The sequence below is a fragment of the Chiloscyllium punctatum genome, chromosome 9, assembly GCF_047496795.1.
Source record: "Chiloscyllium punctatum isolate Juve2018m chromosome 9, sChiPun1.3, whole genome shotgun sequence".
In the NCBI taxonomy this organism is placed as follows: Eukaryota; Metazoa; Chordata; class Chondrichthyes; order Orectolobiformes; family Hemiscylliidae; genus Chiloscyllium; species Chiloscyllium punctatum.
In genome coordinates this window covers 58496244-58520094 of record NC_092747.1, presented here as the reverse complement: position 1 = coordinate 58520094, position 23851 = coordinate 58496244, and the positions used below count along the sequence as shown (strand labels likewise).

Below are 23851 nucleotides of genomic sequence, written 5' to 3'. Positions count from 1 at the left end.
CCAGTTTGTCTCTCTAATGAGAGAGCAATCCTCTGGGTTTATGGCAGCTTTATAATGTGGAATTGCATTCTTGATTACAATACTTGGTGTTTATAATACAAATTAACTACTGTATATGTAGTACTTCAAATAAAACAGTTCTATAGCAGTTCTTCATTTTTCAACTGGAGATATTTTCCATTTACCATCTAATTTAACAGTACCAGTCCATAATGCAAACCCATCCATTGACTCCATCTATGCTTCCTGGTACATTGGGAAAGCAACAAACCTAATCAAAGATCCCTTCCACTCCAGTTATACTCTCTTCCAGTTATACTGTATCTTCCACAGAAGATATAAAAGTTTGTGTACAAGTGCAAACCGATTTAAGAACCGCTTCTTCCCCACTGTTATCAGACTTTTGATTGGATGTCTTTAGTATTCATGTTGATCTCTGCACCTTCTCAGTAGCTGTAACATTGTATCTAGTCTCTGTTCTGTTACCCTGATGCACTTATATAGTATGATCTGCCTGTAAAGCATGTAAGACAGCATTTTCACTGTACCTTGGTACATGTGACAGTAATAAAACAAAATCATTTTTACTTATGCCCTCCTAAGTTAATTTGTTATGAAGATAGTATTCATTTGGTGTACATAGTCAATCAGTCAGACTCTCTGATATCACATGCATATTGTCTATTCATACCAAATATATACTCTAAGTAAAAGACTTCAGAATGCAGATTTATTTCTTTGTAGTGTTGTATTATCCACATTGATATAGTTTATGAATAGTTCAATACAGCTGTTTGTAGACTCCTTTTATTCAATACATTTTGCACATTGACTGACACATCTGCATTGGAAACATGGCAACAGTAAAATTTATTAGTATATACCTTAACAAACCTGCTAATGGTACTGGTGAGCTTGTAAAAATAAATATATTGATCAGGGTGAAGTGGGGCAGATGTGCCAAACTACAAATTCAGAATGTAAGGGTTAAAGGATAGCAATAGTATGTTTGGGTTAATAAACTGACTATTTGTTAGCTAGAGTAAACATGAAAGCTCACATTTTCAAGGCTGTAGTTAGAATGAGCATTGGTAGAAGCAATGTTGGGGGAATATTGCAACATTTCTGCTAGAAATCGCAGTGCTCAGCAATTAAAGGCATATGATCTGATATGTGCACGTATGTGATCTGGGACATGTTGGGGAGTGTGTCTACCAAAAATAAATTGTGTAAGACAGAAGAAAACAGGAACAGAATTAGGTCATTTGCCCCTTGAGCCTGTTCCATCATTCAGTAGGTTCATCGCTGCTCGCATTCACTTTCCTGCCCTTTTCCTTTGATTCCCCTATTGATTAGGAATCTATCTCCTCCTTAGATATACATGAGGACTCTGCCCCCACAGCTCTCTGTGGCAAGGAGCTCCAAAGATTCTCAAACCTCTTGAAAGATGAAGTTCATTAAATTGACACCCCTCTATTCTGAGACTATGCCTTCTGGTCCTACACTCTCCTAAGAGGAGAAATGTTTCAGCATTTGCCCAATCAAGCCCCTTAAGAATCCTACCTGATTACCTCTCATTTTTCTAAGTTCCAGTGAAGAAAGTCCCAACCCGTATACCTCTCCATACCAGATATCATCCTAGTTAACTTTCTCCAAAGTGCCACCAATGAAATTATATCTTTCCTTAAACAAAGGGACCAAAATTAGTCTCAGTTCTCCAGACATGGTCTCACCAGGACCTTGAACATTACAGTAAGACCTTCTGACTTTATAGCAGTATGATGCAAGAAATGTCTAGCCAAAATGGGCTAAGAAATTGTATAAAAACCTTACAAACTTGTTATTTGTGAAGAATGAAGATGGAGAGCTCAGCAGGGGCTGACTAGAATACACTTATGTAAACAGACTGTATTGAGTTTATACTTTAATATCCACTGTAAAAATTCACCGTCCGGTATCAATGTGCTATGTGCTGTACTAGTCACCATACTTACAGAAGAATGTTAATGCATTGGGAAAATGTGCAGAGAAGGTTTATGAACTAGTTACAGGAATGCATGGATTACCTTGTGAAGAAAGGCGAAGCAGGCTTGACCTGCATCCTCAGGAGTTTAGAAGAGTCCAGAGTGATTTAACTGATATATATAATCCAAGGGGACTTGACCTGGTGGGATATTCAAAGAAATATTGTCGTGGGAGAACCTAGAATTAGTGGCCACCATTTAAAAATAAGGGGGTATCCATTTAAAACAAGTGGGAAACTTTCTTTTTCTCCTGGGGGTTAAGATGCTTTGGAATTCTCTTTCTGAACATGTAGTGGATGCAGAACCTCTAAATAGTTTGTAAGACAGAGGTAGATAAATTCTAGATTACCAAAAGGCTGCAAGATTATTGTGAGTAAAATCAGATTACAATCCCCTACCCAAGGAAAAAAAGACCTTGGCTATTTACCCTATCCATGCCCCTCGTGATTTTATAAGCTTTTATCATTTAAGAAAGGTAGTGTTGGACATATAGATAAATAAGTTAGTTTTGCTAGGACAGGTAGATACTAATTGGAATTAATAGCTTGGAAACTTAACAATTGAGCTTGATTCAGATCTGATCCGATGTCCTTTTTATGCATTTCGAAAAGAGACTCATAATGCCCAAAAGCTGATTTTATTTGCTCTAGTCTTTTGTAATGATCATAGAGATGAACAGCATGGAAACAAGTCCTTCAGTCCAACCCGTCCACGCCGACCAAATATCCTAACCTAATATATTCCCATTTGCCAGCACTTGGCGCATAACCTTCTAAACCCTTCCCATTCATATACCCATCCGGATGCCTTTTAAATGCTGTATTGTACTAGCCTCTACCACTTACTCTGGCTGCTCATTCTATACAGACACCACACTCTTTGTGAAAAAGTTGCCCTTTAGGTTCCTTTTAATTTTTTCCCGCTCATCCTAAACCTATGCCCTCTAGTTCAGGACTCCCCCACTCCAGAGAAAAGACCTCATCCATTTATCCTATCCATGCCCCTCATGATTTCATAAACCTCTATAAAACCACCCCTCAGCCTCCCATGCTCCAGGGAAAATAGCCCCAGCTGATTCAGCCACTGTCTATAGCTCAAATCCTCCTACCCTGGAGGCATCCTTGTAAATCTTTTCTGAACCCTTTCAAGTCTCACAACATCCTTTTATAGGAGGGAGACCAGAATTGCACAGAATATTCGAAATGTGGCCTAATCAATGTCCTGTACAGCTGCAACATGACCTCCCAGCTCCTATTCTTGATGCTCTGACCAATCAAGGAAAGCATATCAAATGCTTTCTTCACTATCCTATCTACCTGAAACTCAACTTTCAAGGAACTATGAACCTGTGCTCTGAAGTTTCTTTGTTCAGCAATACTCCCTACCATTAAGTGTATAAGTCCTGTCGGATTTGCCTTTCCAAAATGCAGCACCTCACATGAATCTAAATTAAACTCCATTTGTCGTTCCTTGGACCATTGGCCCATCTGATCAAGATCCAGTTGTTCTCTGCGGTATCCTTCTTCAGCTCTAATTTTGGTGTCATGTGAAGTTTATCAAAAGGATTAAATTGTATAAATAGAATCAAGTATCTTTCTTGAAAAGTAACATACACAACCACTAAGTCTGTGAAAAAATGTAGTAATTCAGTCAGGAAAAAAAGTTATCTACTGAACATGTGATATAAGGATTAACATCATGGGGAATGTATTACTTAATTGTACTAAATTGAAAAACTCTCTCAGCCAAAGCTGCAAATGAACTAATGCAGTTGCCTTAAGCTGTCCCAGGAAGAGAAGAAAACAAATATGACAAAGTGATTCTTCATTCAAAATATATGACATGAGCATCACATTAGATTTAAATTAATCAATATTCACCATCATAATTAGTGAACAGCAAACGGAAAATGGATACTACATGTGAGTGAGAAGGCAGAGGTACAAAATAGACCTCTACTTGAAATGTGGAACACATGAAATAAAATGGTTTCCCTCCTGAGAAACTGTGTGCTGGGTGCTTGTCAGGACCTTCGGGTGTTATGTGTTCGCTGTTGTCCATGCCTAAATCATGGCCTCTGCAGCTGTCCTGACAAAAGATGGCATTTCAAACTTAGAATATTCTCACAGGAGTCAATAGGGTAGATACAGGAAAGGTGTTTGCCCAGGTAGTGTATTTAGAAAGTTTCATAGGAATATTTCATAGTTCTAAATATTTAGGGACATAAATAATTGTAGCTGGACTAAGCCATTTAGCCCCAGATGCCTGCTTCACTATTCCCATACTGTCCATATATCCCTCAACTCACTCACTTTACAGTGTACTGCTGCTGCCTGGCCAATTTGTGCACAGGCACTCATCTTGTGCCTTGGAGCCAGTATTTTGCATTTATAAAACAGAAGTTTTATGGCTAGTTCAGATCAGTTTCTGATCAATGGCATCCCCTGGGATATTGATAGTAGGAAACTTCAGTGATGATCGCACCATTGAATGTCAAAGTAGTAATTGGATTGTCTCTTGACCTGCGGAAAAGTGAGGCACATTCCTGCCACTGATTGAGAATGTCCAGGGATTCAGTGATAGAAATGTGTCATCTATGGGAGCATTTGTGACCCTGACAGTTGAGGGTTGTTTGGTGAAACACATGAAGTGTGTTTACTATGAGAATTGAAGGGAAGAAGTTCTTTGTTGGTTGGTGTCATACCTAGCACAAAGAGAGTGGTTATTGAAGGTCTGCTATATTAGCTCTAGGACCTCTCTGCAGGAGGTCCTCAGGGTAGTGTCTGAGGCCAACCACCTTCGGATGCTTCAACAATAACCTTCCCTCCATCATAAGGTCAGAAGGGGGACTTTCACTGATGATTGCACAATGTTCAATATCATTCGGGACTCCAAAGATACTGAAGCAGTCCATGTCTATGTGCAGTAAGATTTGAACAATATCAGAATGATGCTTGGCAAGCTACATTCTCAGAAAAAAAGCTTCCTTGTTGAAGGTAACATTCACACCATGCAAATAGCAAACAATAACTGTGACAAGACAGAATCCAACAATTGCCTCTTGAACATTCAATGGCATTACCAATACTGAATTCTCTCACCATCTACAACCTGGGGGACATGACTGATGTAAAACTAAACTGGACTAGCTATACAAATACTATGGTTACAAGAGCAGCTTAGAGATTGGGAATTCTATGGCAAGCAACTCATCTGTCTCCCCATTACCTAGCCACCATTGATAAGGCACAAGATAGAAATGCATTGGAATACTGCAGCACGTGTGTTGATGAGTGCAGTTCCAACAACAATCACAACAGATGACATCATTGATTGATGTCACCCCACTTGATTGCATTCCACCCATCGCACTCAACATTGATTCCCTTTCAGCATGGACACACAGTGGCAGCAATGTGTACCATCCATAAGATGCATTGTAACAACCCACTGAGGAAGTATTTGCTTCTTTGAACTATCATGGAATCTCAAAAGAAAAGGCAGTTGTAAAAGAAAAGTGTCTGTAATTGACAGACGTGAACTATTATAAACACTTGTTATTAAAGTGGATATTGCATCATTCAGTTTTAATTATTGACAGTAAACTGGGCTATATATAAGATTAGATTAGATTACTTACAGTGTGGAAACAGGCCCTTCAGCCCAACAAGTCCACACCGCCCCGCCGAAGCGTACCCACCCATACCCCTACATCTACATCGACCCCTTACCTAACACTACGGGCAATTTAGCATGGCCAATTCACCTGACCTGCACATCTTTGGACTGTGGGAGGAAACCGGAGCACCCGGAGGAAACCCACGCAGACACGGGGAGAACGTGCAAACTCCACACAGTCAGTCGCCTGAGGCGGGAATTGAACCCGGGTCTCCGGCGCTGTGAGGCAGCAGTGCAGAGAAAACTTACCACGAAGCAATGTCACAAAAATAGGTAATTCCCTTGCAGTAAGATCTGGACAGTGGAAAAGTGCATCTGTCTAGAGCTTCAGTTTCTCTAGAAATCAATCCTCTTTGCAACTAGAGTAATGTAAAAAAATTGCAAAACATTTGCTTAAAAAAAACTAATCTCATTATCTTGCTGTTGATCATACATCCAGCATATTGCTGATAATGCAGCTTTTAAATTTGAAATCTAAAGTCACAATCAGAATATCATTCTTTTAATCAGTATCAGATGTCTTTTTCTTCAGTGGCTTCATTTTAGATGTAGGTTACCTGGATATGACCTTAGATGGCCTTGAGGACAAAGCAGGCCACTTGATTAACACAGCATCCACCATCATAAATATTCACTCTCTCCATTCCTAATACATAGTTAGACCAATATGTACAATCTACAAGACGTACAGCACCAAGGCAGTGCCTTCCAAAACTTCTAGAAGGATAAGGACAGCAGACGCCTGGATGCACCAACACCTGAAAGTTCCTCTGCAAGCCATGTGTCACCCTGACTTGGAGCTATATCTGTTTCTTCATTGCCATGGATACAAAATTCTGAAACTCCTTTCTTTACAGTACTGTAGCATTACATAGACTACAATGGTTAAAAAGGGTTGCTCATCAACATTTTCTCAAGGGCAATTACAGACAAGCAATAAATGTTTAACCTAGTGATGCCGACATCCTGTCAATGAATTTTAAACATTTTTTTTGAGTATTCCAAGTATATTGAAAAATATATCTAATTGATATTGATGGAAGTAAACTACAACATTTTAATATAGAAACAACAAATTAATATGCAAGAAATGTGGGTGGTATTTGTGGAAATGCGTACGGAATATTTATTTTAATTGCAAAGATTTGAAAAAGGTTTTTTATAAATAGAAGACAGATTAGAATCAAATAAGTAAGCTGAAAAATACATACCTTTAGGCATCATTGTAAGGATGCAGGTCAGCTTTCTGGTAATGCAGCTCTGACCTTATTCCACAATATGTGAATACTGAGTTTTCAAAGGGGCCACTGCCTCTGCTTTCTCTCCACAGATTGATAGGTATAGGGCAGATGCCAGAGGTACTTTCTTTACACAGAGAGTAATACGGATATGGAGCACACTGTAACAGTAATAGACTCGCCAACTTTAAGGGCATTTAAATGGTCATTGGGTAAACATATGGATGAAAATGCAAGTGTTGGATAGATGGGCTTCAGATTGGTTCCACAGGGTGGCACATTATTGAGGTATGAAGGGCCTGTATTTTGCTAAAATGTTCTACGTTCTATAGATACTACCAGACCTTCTTGATTCTCCAGCTATTTCTGTTTTTGTTTTTGAATAGTGAAGGATTGGTGCGACCAATCAGCCTAACAGTTACCTCCCTTAATCCCATTAGTACATGTAAACTGATGACTTGAGTAAAGGTCACTATATAAAAGAGCAATAGCATCAGAATAGCAGTATTTATGAAGCAGATAATAATTGAGAAAGGCAGTATAAATCCTCATTTTAAATCATCCTGTTACAAGTTGTTTTGCTTTGAATTTCTGCCTTTTTGTGCTTGAGTACACATGACAATAAAACTTAATTCTGATTCTATTGACACAGGCTGCAACTCTGGTAACTCTTATGTTTTACATGTTTTCTTAAATGGTCACACCTGTTTGACCCTTTGCTCCTCCTGAAGCTGTTTCACTCATGTGGTCATTCTCAGTAATGTGAGGTTTCAACATCTAAAAGAAAGATAGAAGTTGTGTTGTCAGTGATTAATATTGATAATACATTCTTTGTAGTGAAAGTCAGTAGCATAAAGTGGAAAATCAAATCTTGATTTTTCTACAATGAAGCTTTCATGGTTTGAATTTGTAGCTTAGCTTCTCTATTTCCTTGAGGATAGTAAGATGAACCAGTATCTTAATTGAGATCATATTCACCTGTGAATTTTTAAACTATCCTTTTGTAAACTGTGAACTGTTATATGATAATGCAAAGTCAAGAATCCTAAGCGTTGAGCAGATTCTATTGAGTGATTTGCATCCTGTAAGACTTTCCTCACTGTTCTGATACTTTACCGTGCTCTTTTTTTGTATATCCAAGTATCAATAAAATCCATGTGGCATATTGCCCTGTTAAGTCCTACCAATATGCGGGAATTGTTATCTGAAAAGAATCTGCAATGGTTGCCTTTCTGAAAGATAAGGTGTATTAAAAATAGTTAACATCTTTGAATTTTCAGCTGGAAGAAAGTACCCAAGTCCATTATTAAGATGCAGCTTAGTGAATAGGGCACTCTTGGCTAGTTTTGCTAGATTTTCATCTGCTGAGGCCATTGGGTGAATCTAACCAGACCCACATTTGGTTGACTGAGCTAATTCACGGGTTTGAGATTCTTCTCAAATTGTAACCACATCTGAACACCATCTACTTGCCATTGTAACCTATAAAATTACTCCTTTCCTTATCTTCTTAAATTCTTCTTAACTTTGTTCAAGAGAAGGTGAGTCACTTTGCTCATCACGTATAAACAGATTGATTCCCCTGTAGGCTGATGTGATATTCTGTTTTCAATTTAGCTAAGTCTGACAACACTTTTTAAAATTGGCAATGTATTTGCAGTCTTATCAATTTCACAGTTTAATTTAGTTTTAAACATGTTCTGCTGCTTAGTAGATTAGAGGGAGTGACCGTTGAAGGGGTTTTTCCTGGATGGTTTTGCACTTCTTGAGTATTGTTGCAACTACACTCATCTGCACAAATGCAGAATATTCCACTACAATGCCTTATATTCTTGGTAGATAGGCTTTGATGATTCAGGAGTAGCTACTTGCCAAAGTGGTCCTAACCTCTGACTTGCACTTGTAGCCATTGTCTTTATATGGCCAATCCAGTTCAAATTCTGGTCAATGATAATCCCCTGGACTTGATCATGGAGGATTCAGCAATAGGAAAGCGTTGAATGTCAAAGGATAATGTTTTGGATTCTCTCCTTTTTGAGACAGTTGGGTTCTGGACTCAATCCTGATGTGATGTTCAGAGGATGAAATTAGGAAAGAGTGAGGACTGCAGATGCTGGACATCAGAGTCAAAATGTGTGGTGTCAAATGCTGCCTGACTGGCTGTGCTTTTCTAACGCCACGCTCGTTGACTGTGGCTGAAATGTTTGAGCTCCAACAACCACAACCATCTTCCTTTCTATTGGATACAAGTCCAAACAATGGAAACATTTACCTCGGATTCTGACTGACTTCAGTTTTGCTTGTGCTCTTTCATACTGCACTCTGTTAAATATTGACTTGATGTCAGCTACAGTCATACTCACTCCCCACTTGGATTTAGATCTTTTGTCCTTGCTTGAAACAAGTCTGTAATAAGGTAAGGAACTGAGTGGGCCTGGAAGAACCCAAAATAAGCATCAGTGAGTAGGTTACCATTGAGTAAGTGCCACTTGACTGCACTGTTGACGATACCTTCCATCATACTGTTAACACTACTGGGCAATTTTCCACATTGCCAAGTGGATGTCAACATTTTACCTTTACTGGAACTGCCTGGCTATGGGCATGGCAAGAGCACAAGTCTTTAGCACTATTGCTGAAATAGTATCAGGGCCCATAGCCTTTGGAGGGTTCAGTGCCTTCAGCTATTGATAGCTATTACAGAACAAATACTTACGGTCTGACATACCTGCTGAGAAGTGTGATGGGGGCAGGTTCAAATAAGGTATTCCATAAGACATCAGATAATACAGTAAGTATGAAACAATGTGCGGGGTTATGGGGAAAAGGTGGAAGATTGGCACTAAGTTCAAATGCTCAGAGAACCACTGCAGACACTAAGGGCTGAATGGAGATTCTGTGCTATCATGTTGAATCAATGAAAATGGTTGAAGACTGACATCTGTGATGCAGGGGATCTCAGGAGGAGGATAAAATGAATTGTCCACGCAGAACTTCTGGCTAATATTGCTTGCAAAAGCTTCTGCATGAGCTTTCCACTGATATGCTGGGAGCAATCTGAGATTGCAAATTTTGGTTGAATGCAATACTACAGCTGCTGATAGCTGACAGCACCTCATAGAATCCCAATAGTGTGGAAACAGGCCCTTCAGCCCAGCAGGTCCACACCAACCCAGCGAAGAGAATCCCACCCAAACCTGTTACTCTACTTTTACGCCAACTAATGTACCTAAGCTACACATCTCTGAACACTATGGTATAGGCAAATTAGCATGTCCAATTCACCTAACTTGCACATCTTTGGACTGCGGGAGGGAATTGGAGCACCCAGAGGAAACTCAGGGAGAATGTGCAAACTCCAAACAAAAATCACCCAAGGCTGGAATCAAACCCAGGTCCCTAGTGCTGTGAGGTAGCAGTGCTAACCACTGAGGCACCATGTTACCCCAGTCTTGATTTGCTCGATCTGTTCAACAGTTATCCCATTTAGCACAGTGGTGTTGCTACTCAATACAATAAAGAGTATCCTCAATGTGGTGGCGGAGCTTGGTCTCCACAACAACTGTGTGGTGCTTATTCCCACTGTTTATGTGAGCATATAGTTTGGTGAGGATGACATAGCTACATTTTTAGCGCCTGTGGATTCTGTCTTACTGATTTCTCTTTCCCGTTTCCTGAGTTTCATCTCAAATTGACCTTTTCCTTTTAATGATATTTCTCCAGGACTTGGCAACTTCATGGCTATAATTTTAATTGTTTAAGCCATTTAAATTGATCTGATAATGCTGACAATCCAGCTCCTGAACCTCGTTTAAAATGCATCAAGTGTCTGTTCACTTCCAGTTTGGCACTCCAATATTTATCTTTGGAATTATTAATTTGCCCCAATTTTTTTCCCCTGATGTTGAATTTGCTGTCACTTTAAAGATTTCTCCCTTTCTTATCCAATCTTTCAAAATGGTGGGATGTGTAAAATAGACAATTTTGCCCATTTGTAGCACTCCACATCCCTTGCTGGATTTCTTTTTTATTAAGTTAAAAATCACACAACACCAGGTTGTAGTCCAACAGGTTTAATTGGAAGCACTAGCTTCTGGAGCGTCGCTCCTTCATCAGGTGGTTGTGGAGTACACAATTGTAATTTATAGCAAAAGTTTATGGTGTGATGTAACTGAAATTATAAATTGAAAAATACCTTGATTGTTTGTTGAGTCTTTCATCTGTTAGACTGACCATGATCGTTTCACTTCTTTCATATGTAAATCACAGAACTTTTAAAAAGTTACATTCTCAGGTTAACTGTAACAATTGGTGTCAGCCAGATAATATGTTCAATGTGTTAGCCCCCTGTGTTCCCTGTCTGTGCCATAATGTTTAGACTAATCATGTTCCATCTAGTCATGAATGATGGGAAACAATTAAGCAATTAAGTGGAGGTTTCTCAAATACCTCATTACTAATGATGTAGCCCACCACATCAATGCAAAAGTCAAAACTGGAGCATTTGCATCCATCTCTATCCAGAAATGCAAGACAAATGCTACATCTTGGCCTTCTCCTCTTCTCCCAGTCCAAAACTAGAGGGCATAAGTTTAAGGTGAGGGGGGGAAAATTTAGAACGACCTAAGGTGTCCAGGTATGGGATGAGCTGGCAGAGGAAATGGGTCTAATTACAACATTTATAAGGCGTCTGGATGGGTATATGAATAGAAAGGATTTAGAGAGATTAGGGCCAAATGCTGGCAGGTGGGACTAGGTCAAATTAGGATGTCTGGTCAGTGTAGACAAGTTGTACTGAAGGGTCTGTTTCTGTGCTGTATGATTCTATGATTCCTAGTTTCTCCAGTTTTTCTAAGGTTCCTTGAAGCCACACTCAGTCAAATGCTGCGTTGGTGTCAAGGACAGACTCTCTCATCTCACCTCTATACTATATAAGGCAATACACACACTTTATAAATGAAATCGTTACGGGGAAAAACATTTGCCACTGATAAACAGGATGATCTCCAGATAGTGGTTTTAGATTTCAAGTTTAAAAGCATAAAATGATGGATGAAAGATTAGTAGCATAGTGATGGGGTTAGATGCATTTAATCTCTTTTAGCTGGTACTTCCATTCTTAGCTGCTTTACTCTTTTATGCATTGCACTAGTTGCAAACAGGATTGCTTTGCAGAGATACTGATACTCTTAACTGATGTACTTTTCCACTGTCTAGAATGGCCTCATTACAGTTATCTTGGCTTGTGACAGTTCTCTTTCAATAAAAAAAAACATATTTTGCAAATATGGACTGAAAACACAGTAGTATTTTGGGGTTCTAACCCATTATTGTACCATCTGTCAGTTAATGAATCCTGCATGTATGCTAATGTAAGAAGTTCATTCCGTTTATTGAAGTGATTTATATATTGTGAATAGAACCACTGCTGCTCTGAAAATGCCAGTTTTGTACTTAGAATAGAGTACTAGAATCTTGGAGATGTACAGCACAGAAACAGATGCTTCATTCCAACTCGTCCATGCCGACCAGATCTCCCAAATTACTCTAGTCCCACTTGCCAGCACTTGGCCCATATCCCTCCAAACCATTCCTATTCATATACCCATCCAGATGCCTTTTAAATGTTGCAATTGTACCAGCCTTCACCACTTCATCTGGCAGCTCATTCCATACACGCACCACCCTCTGCATGAAAAAGTTGTCCATTAGGTCCCTTTTAATTCATTCCCCTCTCACCCTCAACCTATGCCCTCTAGTTCTGGGCTCTCCAACCCAGGGAAAAGACCTTGTCTATCTTATCCATTCATCTCATGATTTTATAAAACTCTATGAGGTCACCCTCAGCCTCCGATGCTCCAGGGAAAACAGCCCCAGCCTGTTCAGCCTCTCGCTGTAGCTTAAATCCTCCTACTCTGGCAACATCCTTGTAAATCTTTTCTGAGCCCTTTCAAGTTTGACAACATCTTTCCGATAGGAAGGAGACCAGAATTGCATGCGATATTCCAAAAGTGGCCTAACCAATGTCCTGTATACAGCCACAACATGACCTCCCAACTCCTGGACTCAATACTCTGACCAAGAAAGGAAAGCACACCAAACGCCATCTTCAATGTCCTATCTACCTGTGACACTACTTTCAAGGAACTATGAACCTGCACTCCAAGGACTATTTTTCAGCAACATTCCCTAGGACCTTACCATTAAATGTATAAGTCCTGCTCAGATTTGCCTTTCCCAAATGCAGTATCTCGCATTTATCTAAGTTAAACTCCATCTGCCACTCCTCAGCCCATTGGTCCATCTGATTAAGATCCCATTGTATTCTGAGGTCACCTTCTTCACTGTCCACTACACCACCAATTTTGGTGTCATCTGCAAACTTACTAACTATACCTCTTATGCTCACGTCCAAATCATTTACATAAATGACGAAAAGTAGTGGACCCAGCATCAATCCTTGTGGCACTCCACTGGTCACAGGCTGGTAAAAACAATGACTGCAGATTCTGGAAACCAGATTCTGGATTAGTGGTGCTGGAAGAGCACAGCAGTTCAGGCAGTATCCAACGAGCAGTAAAATTGACGTTTCGGGCAAAAGCCCTTCATCAGGAATAAAGGCAGAGAGCCTGAAGCGTGGAGAGATAAGCTAGAGGAGGGTGGGGGTGGGGAGAATGTAGCATAGAGTACAATGGCTGAGTGGGGGAGGGGATGAAGGTGATAGGTCAGGGAGGAGGGTGGAGTGGATAGGTGGAAAAGAAGATAGGCAGGTCGGACAAGTCATGGGGACAGTGCTGAGCTGAAGTTTGGAACTAGGGTGAGGTGGGGGCAGGGGAAATGAGGGAACTGTTGAAGTCCACATTAATGCCCTTGTGCTGAAGTGTTCTGAGGCAGAAGATGAGGCGTTCTTCCTCCAGGGGTCTGGTGGTGAGGGAGCGGCAGCCTTGTGTTCCCGCGAGGAGGTTGAGCAATTCATCAACTTCACCAACACATTCCACCCTGACCTTAAATTTACATGGACCATCTCCGACTCTTCCCTCCCCTTCTTGGACCTCTCGATCTCCATTAATGAGATCGACTTGGCACTGACATTTTTTACAAACCCACCGACTCCCACAGCTACCTGGATTACACCTCTTCCCACGCTACCACATGCAAAAATGCCATCCCGTATTCCCAATTCCTCCGCCTCCACCGTATCTGCTCCCAGGAGGACCAGTTCCACCACAGAACACACAGATGGCCTCCTTCTTTAGAGACCGCAATTTCCTTTCCCACATGGTTAAAGATACCCTCCAACGCATCTCGTCCACATCCCGCACCTCCGCCCTCAGACCCCACCCCTCCAACTGTAACAAGGACAGAACCCCCCCGGGTGCTCACCTTCCACCCTACCAACCTTCGCATCAACCAAATCATCCGCCGACATTTCCGCCACATCCAAAAAGACCCTACCACCAGGGATATATTTCCCTCCCCACCTCTTTCCACCTTCCACAAAGACCGTTCCCTCCGTGACTACATGGTCAGGTCCACGCCCTCCTACAACCCACCCTCCCATCCTGGCACCTTCCCCTGCCACCGCAGGAACTACAAAACCTGCGCCCACACTACCTCCCTCACCTCCATCCAAGGCCCTAAAGGAGCCTTCCACGTCCATCAAAGTTTTACCTGCTCATCCACTAATATCATTTATTATATCCGTTGCTCCCGATGTGGTCTCCTGTATATTGGGGAGACTGGACGCCTCCTAGCAAATCGCTTTAGGGAGCATCTCCGGGACACCCGCACCAATCAACCACACCGCCCTGTGGCCCAACATTTCAACTCCCCCTCCCACTCTGCCGTGGACATGGAGGTCCTGGGCCTCCTTCACCGCCGCTCCCTCACCACCAGACGCCTGGAGGAAGAACGCCTCATCTTCTGCCTCGGAACACTTCAACCCCAGGGCATCAATGTGGACTTCAACAGTTTCCTCATTTCCCCTTCCCCCACCTCACCCTGATCACAGGCCTTCAGTCTTAAAAAACAACCCTTCACCACCACCCTCTGTCTTTTACCTTTGAGCCAGTTCTATATTCAAATGACTAGTTCTCTCTATATTCCATGAGAGCTAACCTTGCTAACCAGTCTCCTATGGGGAACCTTGTCAAGCACCTTACTGAGGCCCATATAGATCGTGTCCACCGCTCTGCTGTCATCAATCCTCCTTGTCGTTCTGTATGCTACACTTACTCAGAGGTAAACACTGCTTGTAGCAAGGGTCGATAAGGCGTGAAAATGCAGTAATGGGTTTGAAAGGGTTGCTTTGATTAGAAAGGGTTGTTTTAAATTTTGATAGTTAAATATAACCGTTAGTTTATGAATGAATTAATAAAACCATTTTATAGTCAATAACGGGTTAGTAAAGGGTTATGAATGAATGAATGGAAACCCAATATTAATGAATACAGGTGAGTGAGTTAATAAAGATAAGCTGAAACTCAGTATCACACAGTTCCCCCCTTTTGATTTTACTGAGACCTAATGAAAAGCATCACACAATTCTTATCCTAGCTTACATACTTTTGACAGTTTGACAACTACACTTTACGGAAAGAAAGCCTGCACAATTAGAATAACAATAACAAACATTATGGTGGACAAAGTTAAAAATCACACAACACCAGGTTATAGTCCAACAGGATTATTTGGAAGTACTAGCTTTTGGAGCACTGCTCCTTCATCAGCTACATTCATTGGCTCCCATCGAGATACCTGTTGACCTTTGGACTATAACTTGGTGTTGTGTGATTTTTAACTTTGTTCACATCAGTCCAACATCTGCTCCTCCACATCATGGCCAAAATCATAGTGGTCAGTCAGTCTCTGGTCCCACTGTATTGTGAGATGCCTGTGTTGATGTGGGAGACATGAATCCATTCCTTGGATTTTTGGCAGCGCTTGTATGGTCCTCCCCATTTGACACCTAAGGGTTCCTTGTGGATCTTTTTCACAAGAACCCTCTGGCCTGTTATGCTGTCGTGACCTCTTTCTTTCCAGGCAGGTCTTTCCAGGCAGCCAATATCTGTGAGGAAGCAGAACTTACAGTATTGGTTAGTACCTAACAGCAAGATGATAGGGTGTCACCCATAAGATGACAGTCGGAACATAGCGGGAGTCTGTATAAAAGTTGGCAAACTGATCCTCTACTGTCCTACAGGCTTCAGTCAGAGCCTGTAATTCTGCTGGTCATGGTGATGCTCTGGGTGATAGTCTTCCCGATACCCTGACAGTGCGGCATGATGTGATAGCCCATCTGGCTTTCTTGTGATCTGTAGTTAATATCCATTTCCCACGTGACTTTGCGCTGTTAGAGGTACAGTGGATTTTTATTAAAGTCCCTTTAAGTGTCTCGTTCCATTTTCAGTAACTTGCAGTCATCCTTATCTTTAGTCCAGATGGAATGGTCTTTTAGATTTTCCCTTTGCAGGGTTATGTTAGACCATGTTACCTGTCCATCATCAAAATATAACTGGAAGTTCAGCTGGGGTGAGGATATCCATCCCGAGGAGCGGCTGGGCTAGAGGTCCTACCCATATACAGATTACTAACTCGTGGGAGCCAAATTCAAGGTGTATGGGTTTGGTCCTTTTCATTTCAATCCTGTCCTGTCAGTCCATAAGCTGTCCTCACTGTCCTGTCTAGCGGGAGTTTGGTCTCCTACCTCTGGGGTAGGCATGTTCATTCTACTCCTTTGTCCAAAGGCACTCAATGTCCGGGTCGCCTGCCTTCATGTTAACATACATCTATCTCCTCTCAGCCAGTAGGAACATGGACGGGTTCGGGACAGGCTCTTTCAGTTTTTTTGTTAACCTCACCAGCTCCTGCTGCTGCTGGATGGTTAGTTTTTTAAACTGTTCTAGGAGATTGATGTTACTCTCAACTGCCAGTCCTGTCCATCCCTGACCCATGTTTCTGTAATTGCTATGATATCCCAGTTCCTAACCATGCCCTGAGTTCATCTGCCTTCCCTGTTAGGCCTCTTGCATTGAAATAAATGCAGTTTTATTTATCAGTCCTCTGCTTTGTTCTCTGCTTTGTCCCTGCCTGCCCTGTCTGTTAAACTCACTTCTTTTCTCAACTGTACCAGTCTTAGATTGATCTCTTTCCTCACTATCTCCCTGGGTCCCACACCCCCACCTTATTAGTTTAAACCCTCCCAAGCAGCTCTTGCAAAGCTCCCTGCCAGTATATTAGTCCCCTTCCAATTTAGGTGCAATCCATCCTTCTTGTACACTTCTACCCCAGTAGAGATTCCAATGATTGAAAAATATGAATCCTTCTTCTTTACACCAGGTCCTCAGCCATGCATTCATCTGCTCTATCCTCCTATTCCCACCCTCACTAGCTCATAGATTCAGGAATAATCCAGATATTACGACTCTCCAGGGTCTCCTTTTTCAATTCCTGCCTAACTCTCTATATTGTCCCTTCAGAATCTCATTCTTTTCCCTTACTATATCATTGGTTCCAATGTGTACAATAACATCTTGCTGGTCCCTCTCCCCCTTGAGAACCTTCTGCACCCCCTCTGAGACATCCTTGATCCTGGCACCAGTGAGGCAACACACCATTCTGATTTTTCACAGAAAGGTCTGTCTGTGTCTCGGACTAGAGAGTCCCCTATCACAACTGATCGCTTTGACCCCAACGTATGCCTCATCACATCACAGCCAGTCTCGATACCAGAAACTTGGCTATTTGTGCTACATTCCCCTGAGAATCTATCACCACCTACACTTTCCAAAACAGCATACCCTGTTTGAAATGTGGATAGCCATAGAAGACTCCTGCAGTACCCACCTACCTCTCTTACCTTTCCTGGAGTTAACCCTTCTATGTGACTATACCTGTGGCTTTACTTCCTTTCTATAACTGCTATCACACTCCCTAACCCTTGTAAATTCCTCATTTCCTCTGTCTCTCCAACCAATCCATTAAATATGATAGAATTCATAACCAATGGCATTTATTGCAGATATAATCCTCAGTAACATGTAAACTCTCCCTAAACTCCTACATCCAACAAGAAGGCATATTACTCTACTAAAGGCTATTTTTGCTTCTTTCAATCTGCAGACCCAAAAAATTGCACAATCTTATTCCTCTACAAAACACTGCTCCAGGCTAACTTAATACTTATGGCTTATATTTTTAAGTTTAATCAAGAGACATGTCTCAATACATCATATAATCAAGAAAGAACCCACTCAACTCACTATTGTAGCTTTACAGCAAGGCCACACTTAAAATTATTCACTTATCTGTTTCTGTGCTGTGACCTTTCCTGAACAAGTTTCTCCAAGATCAATTGTGAATTTTACTGTTTGTTAATTTTCCCAGACCCCTTCAATTTCCAGCGATACATGAATTCAACAGCAAAGGCAGTAACAGTGTAGGTTCACTGTCAGTTAGCAGCGTGGGTTTCTTTCTCTCTCTCTCTCCTGCACGGACCTCCCATGTGCTGCCTTTGTCTATTCCTCTCCCTTTTAAAAGTGCTGTTGTTTTGACATGCTTTTCTCCAAAGGTCCAAAACAATGCACCAGCATATAAAACAGTGATTGCTCCCTCAGTGCAGACTCTTTGACAATGCCTGCTCCCTCTGCACTGACCCTTCGACAGTGCGATGCTCCATCTGCACTGACCCTCCAACTGTGCCTGCTCCCTCCGCGCTGACCCTCTGACAGTGTACCACACCCTCAGCACTGATCTTAAGTGGTCATTGGATAGACATATGGATGAGAATGGAATATGTCGGTTAGATGAGCTTCGGATTGGTTTAATAGGGCAGCATAACATCGATGGCCGAAGGGCCTGTATTACACTGTAATGTTCTATGTTCTATACATTATCTGTGTTTTGTAGAGCTCTAGTGTCTCCGCTGAATCTTCAATAATGTACGTACTGTTGTCTCTTAGAGACTGGCAACAATGTGCATCAAGTTCATTTGTCAAACATGGGGACCACGATAGAAAAACTACGTGCATCTTTTGCAATACACAGACTCCCAGAAAAGTTGGTCACAGGCAGTGGCTATCAGTTATCAGAAGACAATTTGAGTATTTCCTCAAGTTGAATGACATTCAGCATATAAGGATGGCTCCCTACCATCCATCACCCAACGGTCTGACGGAAAGAGCAGGCCAAGCTTTGAGGGTAAGCTTAAAGAAACAGACTACAGTTTCACCTGCTATCAAACTGTCTATTTCATTATTGACTACCACTCATGTAACTATAGAGATAGCTCCAGCAGTGTTACTGATAAGGAGAAGACTCCATACCAAGTTAAATCTCATCTTCCCCCACAATGTGTGGATGAAACAGCATAGGAAACACTATTGCTGGATTCCTCTACACGAGACAGACAGTTTACTTCAGACAAGATTTGGTGCAGAAAACACGGAAATGGCCTTGGATCAGTAAGAAATTGAGGTCGACACAAGGTCAGATCCCTTGATGTACAAAGGTCGGGTGAACAATGCGATCCTGAACAAGACATGGACCACATGAAAGGTGCAAAATATACCCGACCCCTCAGAATAGCTGGAAAGGCGGTCAGCACTCATGGGTTCATCCCTCAGTCTAGCGTCGAAGAATCCTTGGAGTCTGAGATGAGCATGGAGAATGTTACAGTCTCAATGACTTTACTGCCTGAAGAAGAGGATCCATTTAATCTGAGACCCTTTGGGTGCAAGAGGCGGGCTATGGTCCAGCACACTTCGTCAGTATCTGAGGCTGAATTGGAGGAACTGAAACCAGTGCAAAACCACCCCAGGAGAGGCTACAAGAAAAGGTACCGGCCTACATCCCCAAACTCAGAGTGGGGAGGGACATAGTGATTGTAACAAGGTCAGCCAGCTAGACCTCATAGAATATAAGTTCCCTGATTGAGGCTGTTAATCTGGTTCAATCAGGGAGCCCTGGCTGACAGATAAGAACAAAAGCGTCAGAGGTTCTGTTCACTCTGACAGCTGGCTGTGAGGAAGCCGGAGCAGTGTCAAGTATTAAGCAGATGTAAATAAAGAGTGATTTGGTGATTCGGACATGAGCCCTTCTTCAGGGTATCTGATACCCAGTCCGTAGTAACTGAACCAGCTGAATCTTATATGAGGCTGGAAGCAATGTTGTACCCTTAATCTGTAAAGGTTCATTGGTTTAGGTTCTCAGGTTAGCTGATGTCATACTCAAATTTAAGGGTTGGACGCCACAGTAAATTTTATAAAAGAATTGATTCTACATTCACTGATACAGCCATGCTGGTATCAACCTCCATTAGAATTAGGTGACCATTTAACCAGAAGTTAATTTTGATTAGCTCGAATTTGGATGTTGCTGAGCAATTTAATTGCTCCAAGCCAGATGTAAGTGGGCTTTCCAGGATGCACACCCTCCTGGATTATGGCTTATGAGTTGTCTTCCTCAATTCAGGACTACTGGGGCTGTCTTGTTGTCTAGAGTCCATATACCGGTAGCATCGACAATTGCTTTCTAGCCTGGATCGTGAAGAAAATGGTTTTGTTTTGAGGTTTTGCTTTGGCTGACCTAGAGTCTCTCTCTTCAGGATAAGTCCTGAATGAGGCTCTACAATTGCCTTCACTCAAGTGGTGTCCCCCAACCTCTGTTGGCCTGGCGAGTGTGCCCACTTCCATCAGCAAAGCCTAGAAGTCATATGATCCACCAATTGCATTTTGCAGTGACAAAGCTAGTTGTAGTTCCTGCTTGAAGTCCAGTTGGACTTCAGCAAGTAAGTGCTTTTGCATGGTTACATCATTAATCCCACACACCAAAATGTCTCTCAGAATCTCATCAAGGGTTAAACCAAAGTTACATGCCTCTGCCAGTTGTCTTAACCTCATCAAAAATCCCAATACCAATTCCCCCAGCTCTTGAACTGCTGAATAAAACTGACAATGTCTCAGAATTAGAGGAGGCTTGGGTTGTAATATTCCTTAACTGAATCCATCAAACTCTTGAAAAGTATCTGGTGCCTGAGAGGAAGTATCTGGAAGCAGCAGCTCCACAAGCTGTCAGAAGAATTATTCATTGCTTTTCATCCACCTCAATGCCATTTGCCCGGGAAAAAAAAAGTATTCTTTCCACATTCTGGAGTTAGTCTTCAACAGCAGGATTGAGCAAATAAAACTTCCCAAGTAATGGCATGATGTCAGAAATGCTTACCCCAACTCAAACATGGCTGCTGTGACTGAATTTCTTCACAAGCATAATATTTTTCTTGTTGCCACTGAAATAACTGCACAAAACCCGGTATTCCATCACCAAGTCATCCTTTATTTACACATGCATACACTTCCTCAGAGCCAGCTCTCAGTATGAACAGAACCTCTGACAAAATGTAACATCTTCAAGTTTGCAGATGATACCAAGTTGGGTGGGAGGGTAAACTGTGACAAGGATGCAGAAATGGACTGGTTGGGTGTGTGGGCAAACCAATGGCAGATGCAGCATAATTTGGGTAAATGTGAGGTTATTCACTTTGGAAGCAAAAACAAGAAAGCAGATGACTACCTGAATGACTGTAAATTGTGAGAGGGGAGTGTACAATGGGACCTGGGTGTCCAGTCGCTGAAGGTAAGCATGCAGGTGCAGCAGGCGGGAAAGAATGCAAATGGTATGTTGGCCTTCATTGTGAGAGGGTTCGAGTACAGGAGCAGGGATGTGTTGTTGTAGTTGGACAGGGCCTTGATGAGGTCATGTCTAGAATATTGCGAGCAGTTTTGGTCTCCTTTTCTGCGGAAGGATGCTCTTGCTCTCGAGGAAGTGCAGCGAGGATTTACCAGGCTGATTCCACGGATGGCGGGACCGATGTATGAGGAGAGATTGATTAGGTTAGGATTGTTTTTGCTGGAGTTCAGACAAGTGAAGGGGAATCTCATAGAGAATTATAAAATTCTAACAGGACTAGGCAGAGTAGAAGCAGGGAGGATGTTCCTGATGGTGGGTGCGTCTAGAACCAAGGGTTACAGTCTGAAGATTTGGGGTGAACCATTTAGGATGGAGATGAGGAGACATTTCTTCACCCAAAGAATGGTGAGGCTGTGGAATTCATTACCCCAGGAAGTAGATATAGCACCTAGGCTGAATGGGATCTAAGGTTATGGGGAGAAAGCTGGATTAGGCTGTTGAGTTGGACAATTGGCCATGATCGTGATGAACAGTGGAGCAGGCTTGAAGGGCCGATTGGCCTCTTCCTGCTCCTATCTTTTTATGTTTCTACGTTTCCTGTTTGTATCTGTCAGCCAAGTTGGACCAGGTTAACAGTCACAATCAGGGAATTCATGTTCTATGAGGTCTAACCTGGTTGACATCATTATAATCATTAAAATGTCTACCTCTAAATAAATAAGGAGCAGAGAATAACCAATGAAGCAAAGTCTTTCAAATTTTCAAAGTGAAAATATGTATGGAATGGTTAGGTAATTCATAGAACATAGAACAGTCCAGCACAGTACAGGCCCTTTGGCCCACTATGTTATGCCAAGCATTTAACTTAATCTTAAGGTAAATCTAACCTACACACCCCTCAATTTACTGCTGTCCATGTACTTGTCCAGCAGTTGCTTAAATGTCCCTGTTGTCTCTGACTCCAATGCCACTGCTGGCAGTGCATTCCACGCACCCACCACTCTCTGTGTAAAGAACATACCTCTGACATCTCCCCTGTACCTTCCACCAAACACCTGAAAATTACGACCCCTTGTGACAGCCATTTCTGCCCTGGGGAAAAGTCTCTGGCTATCTACTCTATCTACAGCTCTCATTACCTTGTACACCTGTATCAAGTCACCTCTCTTCCTTCTTCTCTCCAGTGTGAAAAGCTGGAACTCACTCCACCTCTCTTCATAAGCCAAGCTCTCCAATCCAGGCAGCATCCTGGTAAATCTCTTCTGCACCCTCTCTAAAGCATCTGCATGCTTCCTATAATGAGGCAACTAGAACTGGACACAATATTCCAAGTGTGGTCTAACTAGGGTTTTATAGAGCTGCAGCAAAACCTTGGGGCTCTTAAACTCAATCCCCCGTTAATGAAAGCCAAACCACCATACGACTTCTTAACATCCCTATCAGCTTGGGTGGCAACTTTGAGGGATCTATGTATGTGGACCCCAAGATCCTGCTATTCCTCCAAACTGCCAAGAATCCTGTCTTTAACCTGTATTCAGCATCCAAATTCGATCTTCCAAAATGAATCACTTGGCATTTATCCAGGTTGAATTCCATCTGTGACTTCCCAGCCCAGTTTTGCATCCTGTCAATGTCATGTTGTAGGCTGCAACACTATCCACACACCACCGACCTTTGTGTCATCGGCAAACTTACTAACTCACCCTTCCACTTCTTCATCCAAATCATTTATAAATTCTATAATATAAACACAGTACATTTAAGCTGCACTCGTAGAGAAAGATGAAACTTACAGATTTTCAATAATTAGGCATAAGATTAATATTAAGGAAGTTTTTGAAAGTTTTATTCTCAGTATGCTAAGATTTTTTCAATATCACAATGTGAATTTGCTGCATCTTTCACTTGTATAAATGTTAAAACAATTTCTTTCCAACTATTTACTGAGTCTAGAATAATATTTAACAGAGGAATGGTTTAATAGATTGTTTAGTCAGCTTTGTTCTCCATAAATGGTTAATTGTTCTGATGAAATTTGATTTGTTCTCTATCTCTACATCATTTCAAAGTAGATATCATTTGCATAATGAATAGCTTATCGCTACAAATAGTTGTACAGTCATTTTACAACAGCAGAGCCATGCTTACTAATTAACTGAAAGAACTGACATGTATTCCATTCGTCTGCTGGAGTCGCTCTGACTCTGACAGGTAGGCTTGGATCCA

General features: G+C 41.7%; 1 protein-coding gene across 1 annotated transcript in view; it reads left to right on the top strand.

Moving 5' to 3' along the window:
* LOC140481693 (uncharacterized) overlaps positions 1 to 23851 on the top strand; it is a 156644-nt gene that overhangs the window by 67003 nt on the left and 65790 nt on the right. The window contains exons 14-15 of the mRNA XM_072578268.1: positions 18848 to 19138; positions 19564 to 19775. Coding sequence (XP_072434369.1) covers positions 18848 to 19138; positions 19564 to 19775 — 503 coding nt within the window. The remainder of the gene's footprint in view (positions 1 to 18847; positions 19139 to 19563; positions 19776 to 23851) is intronic.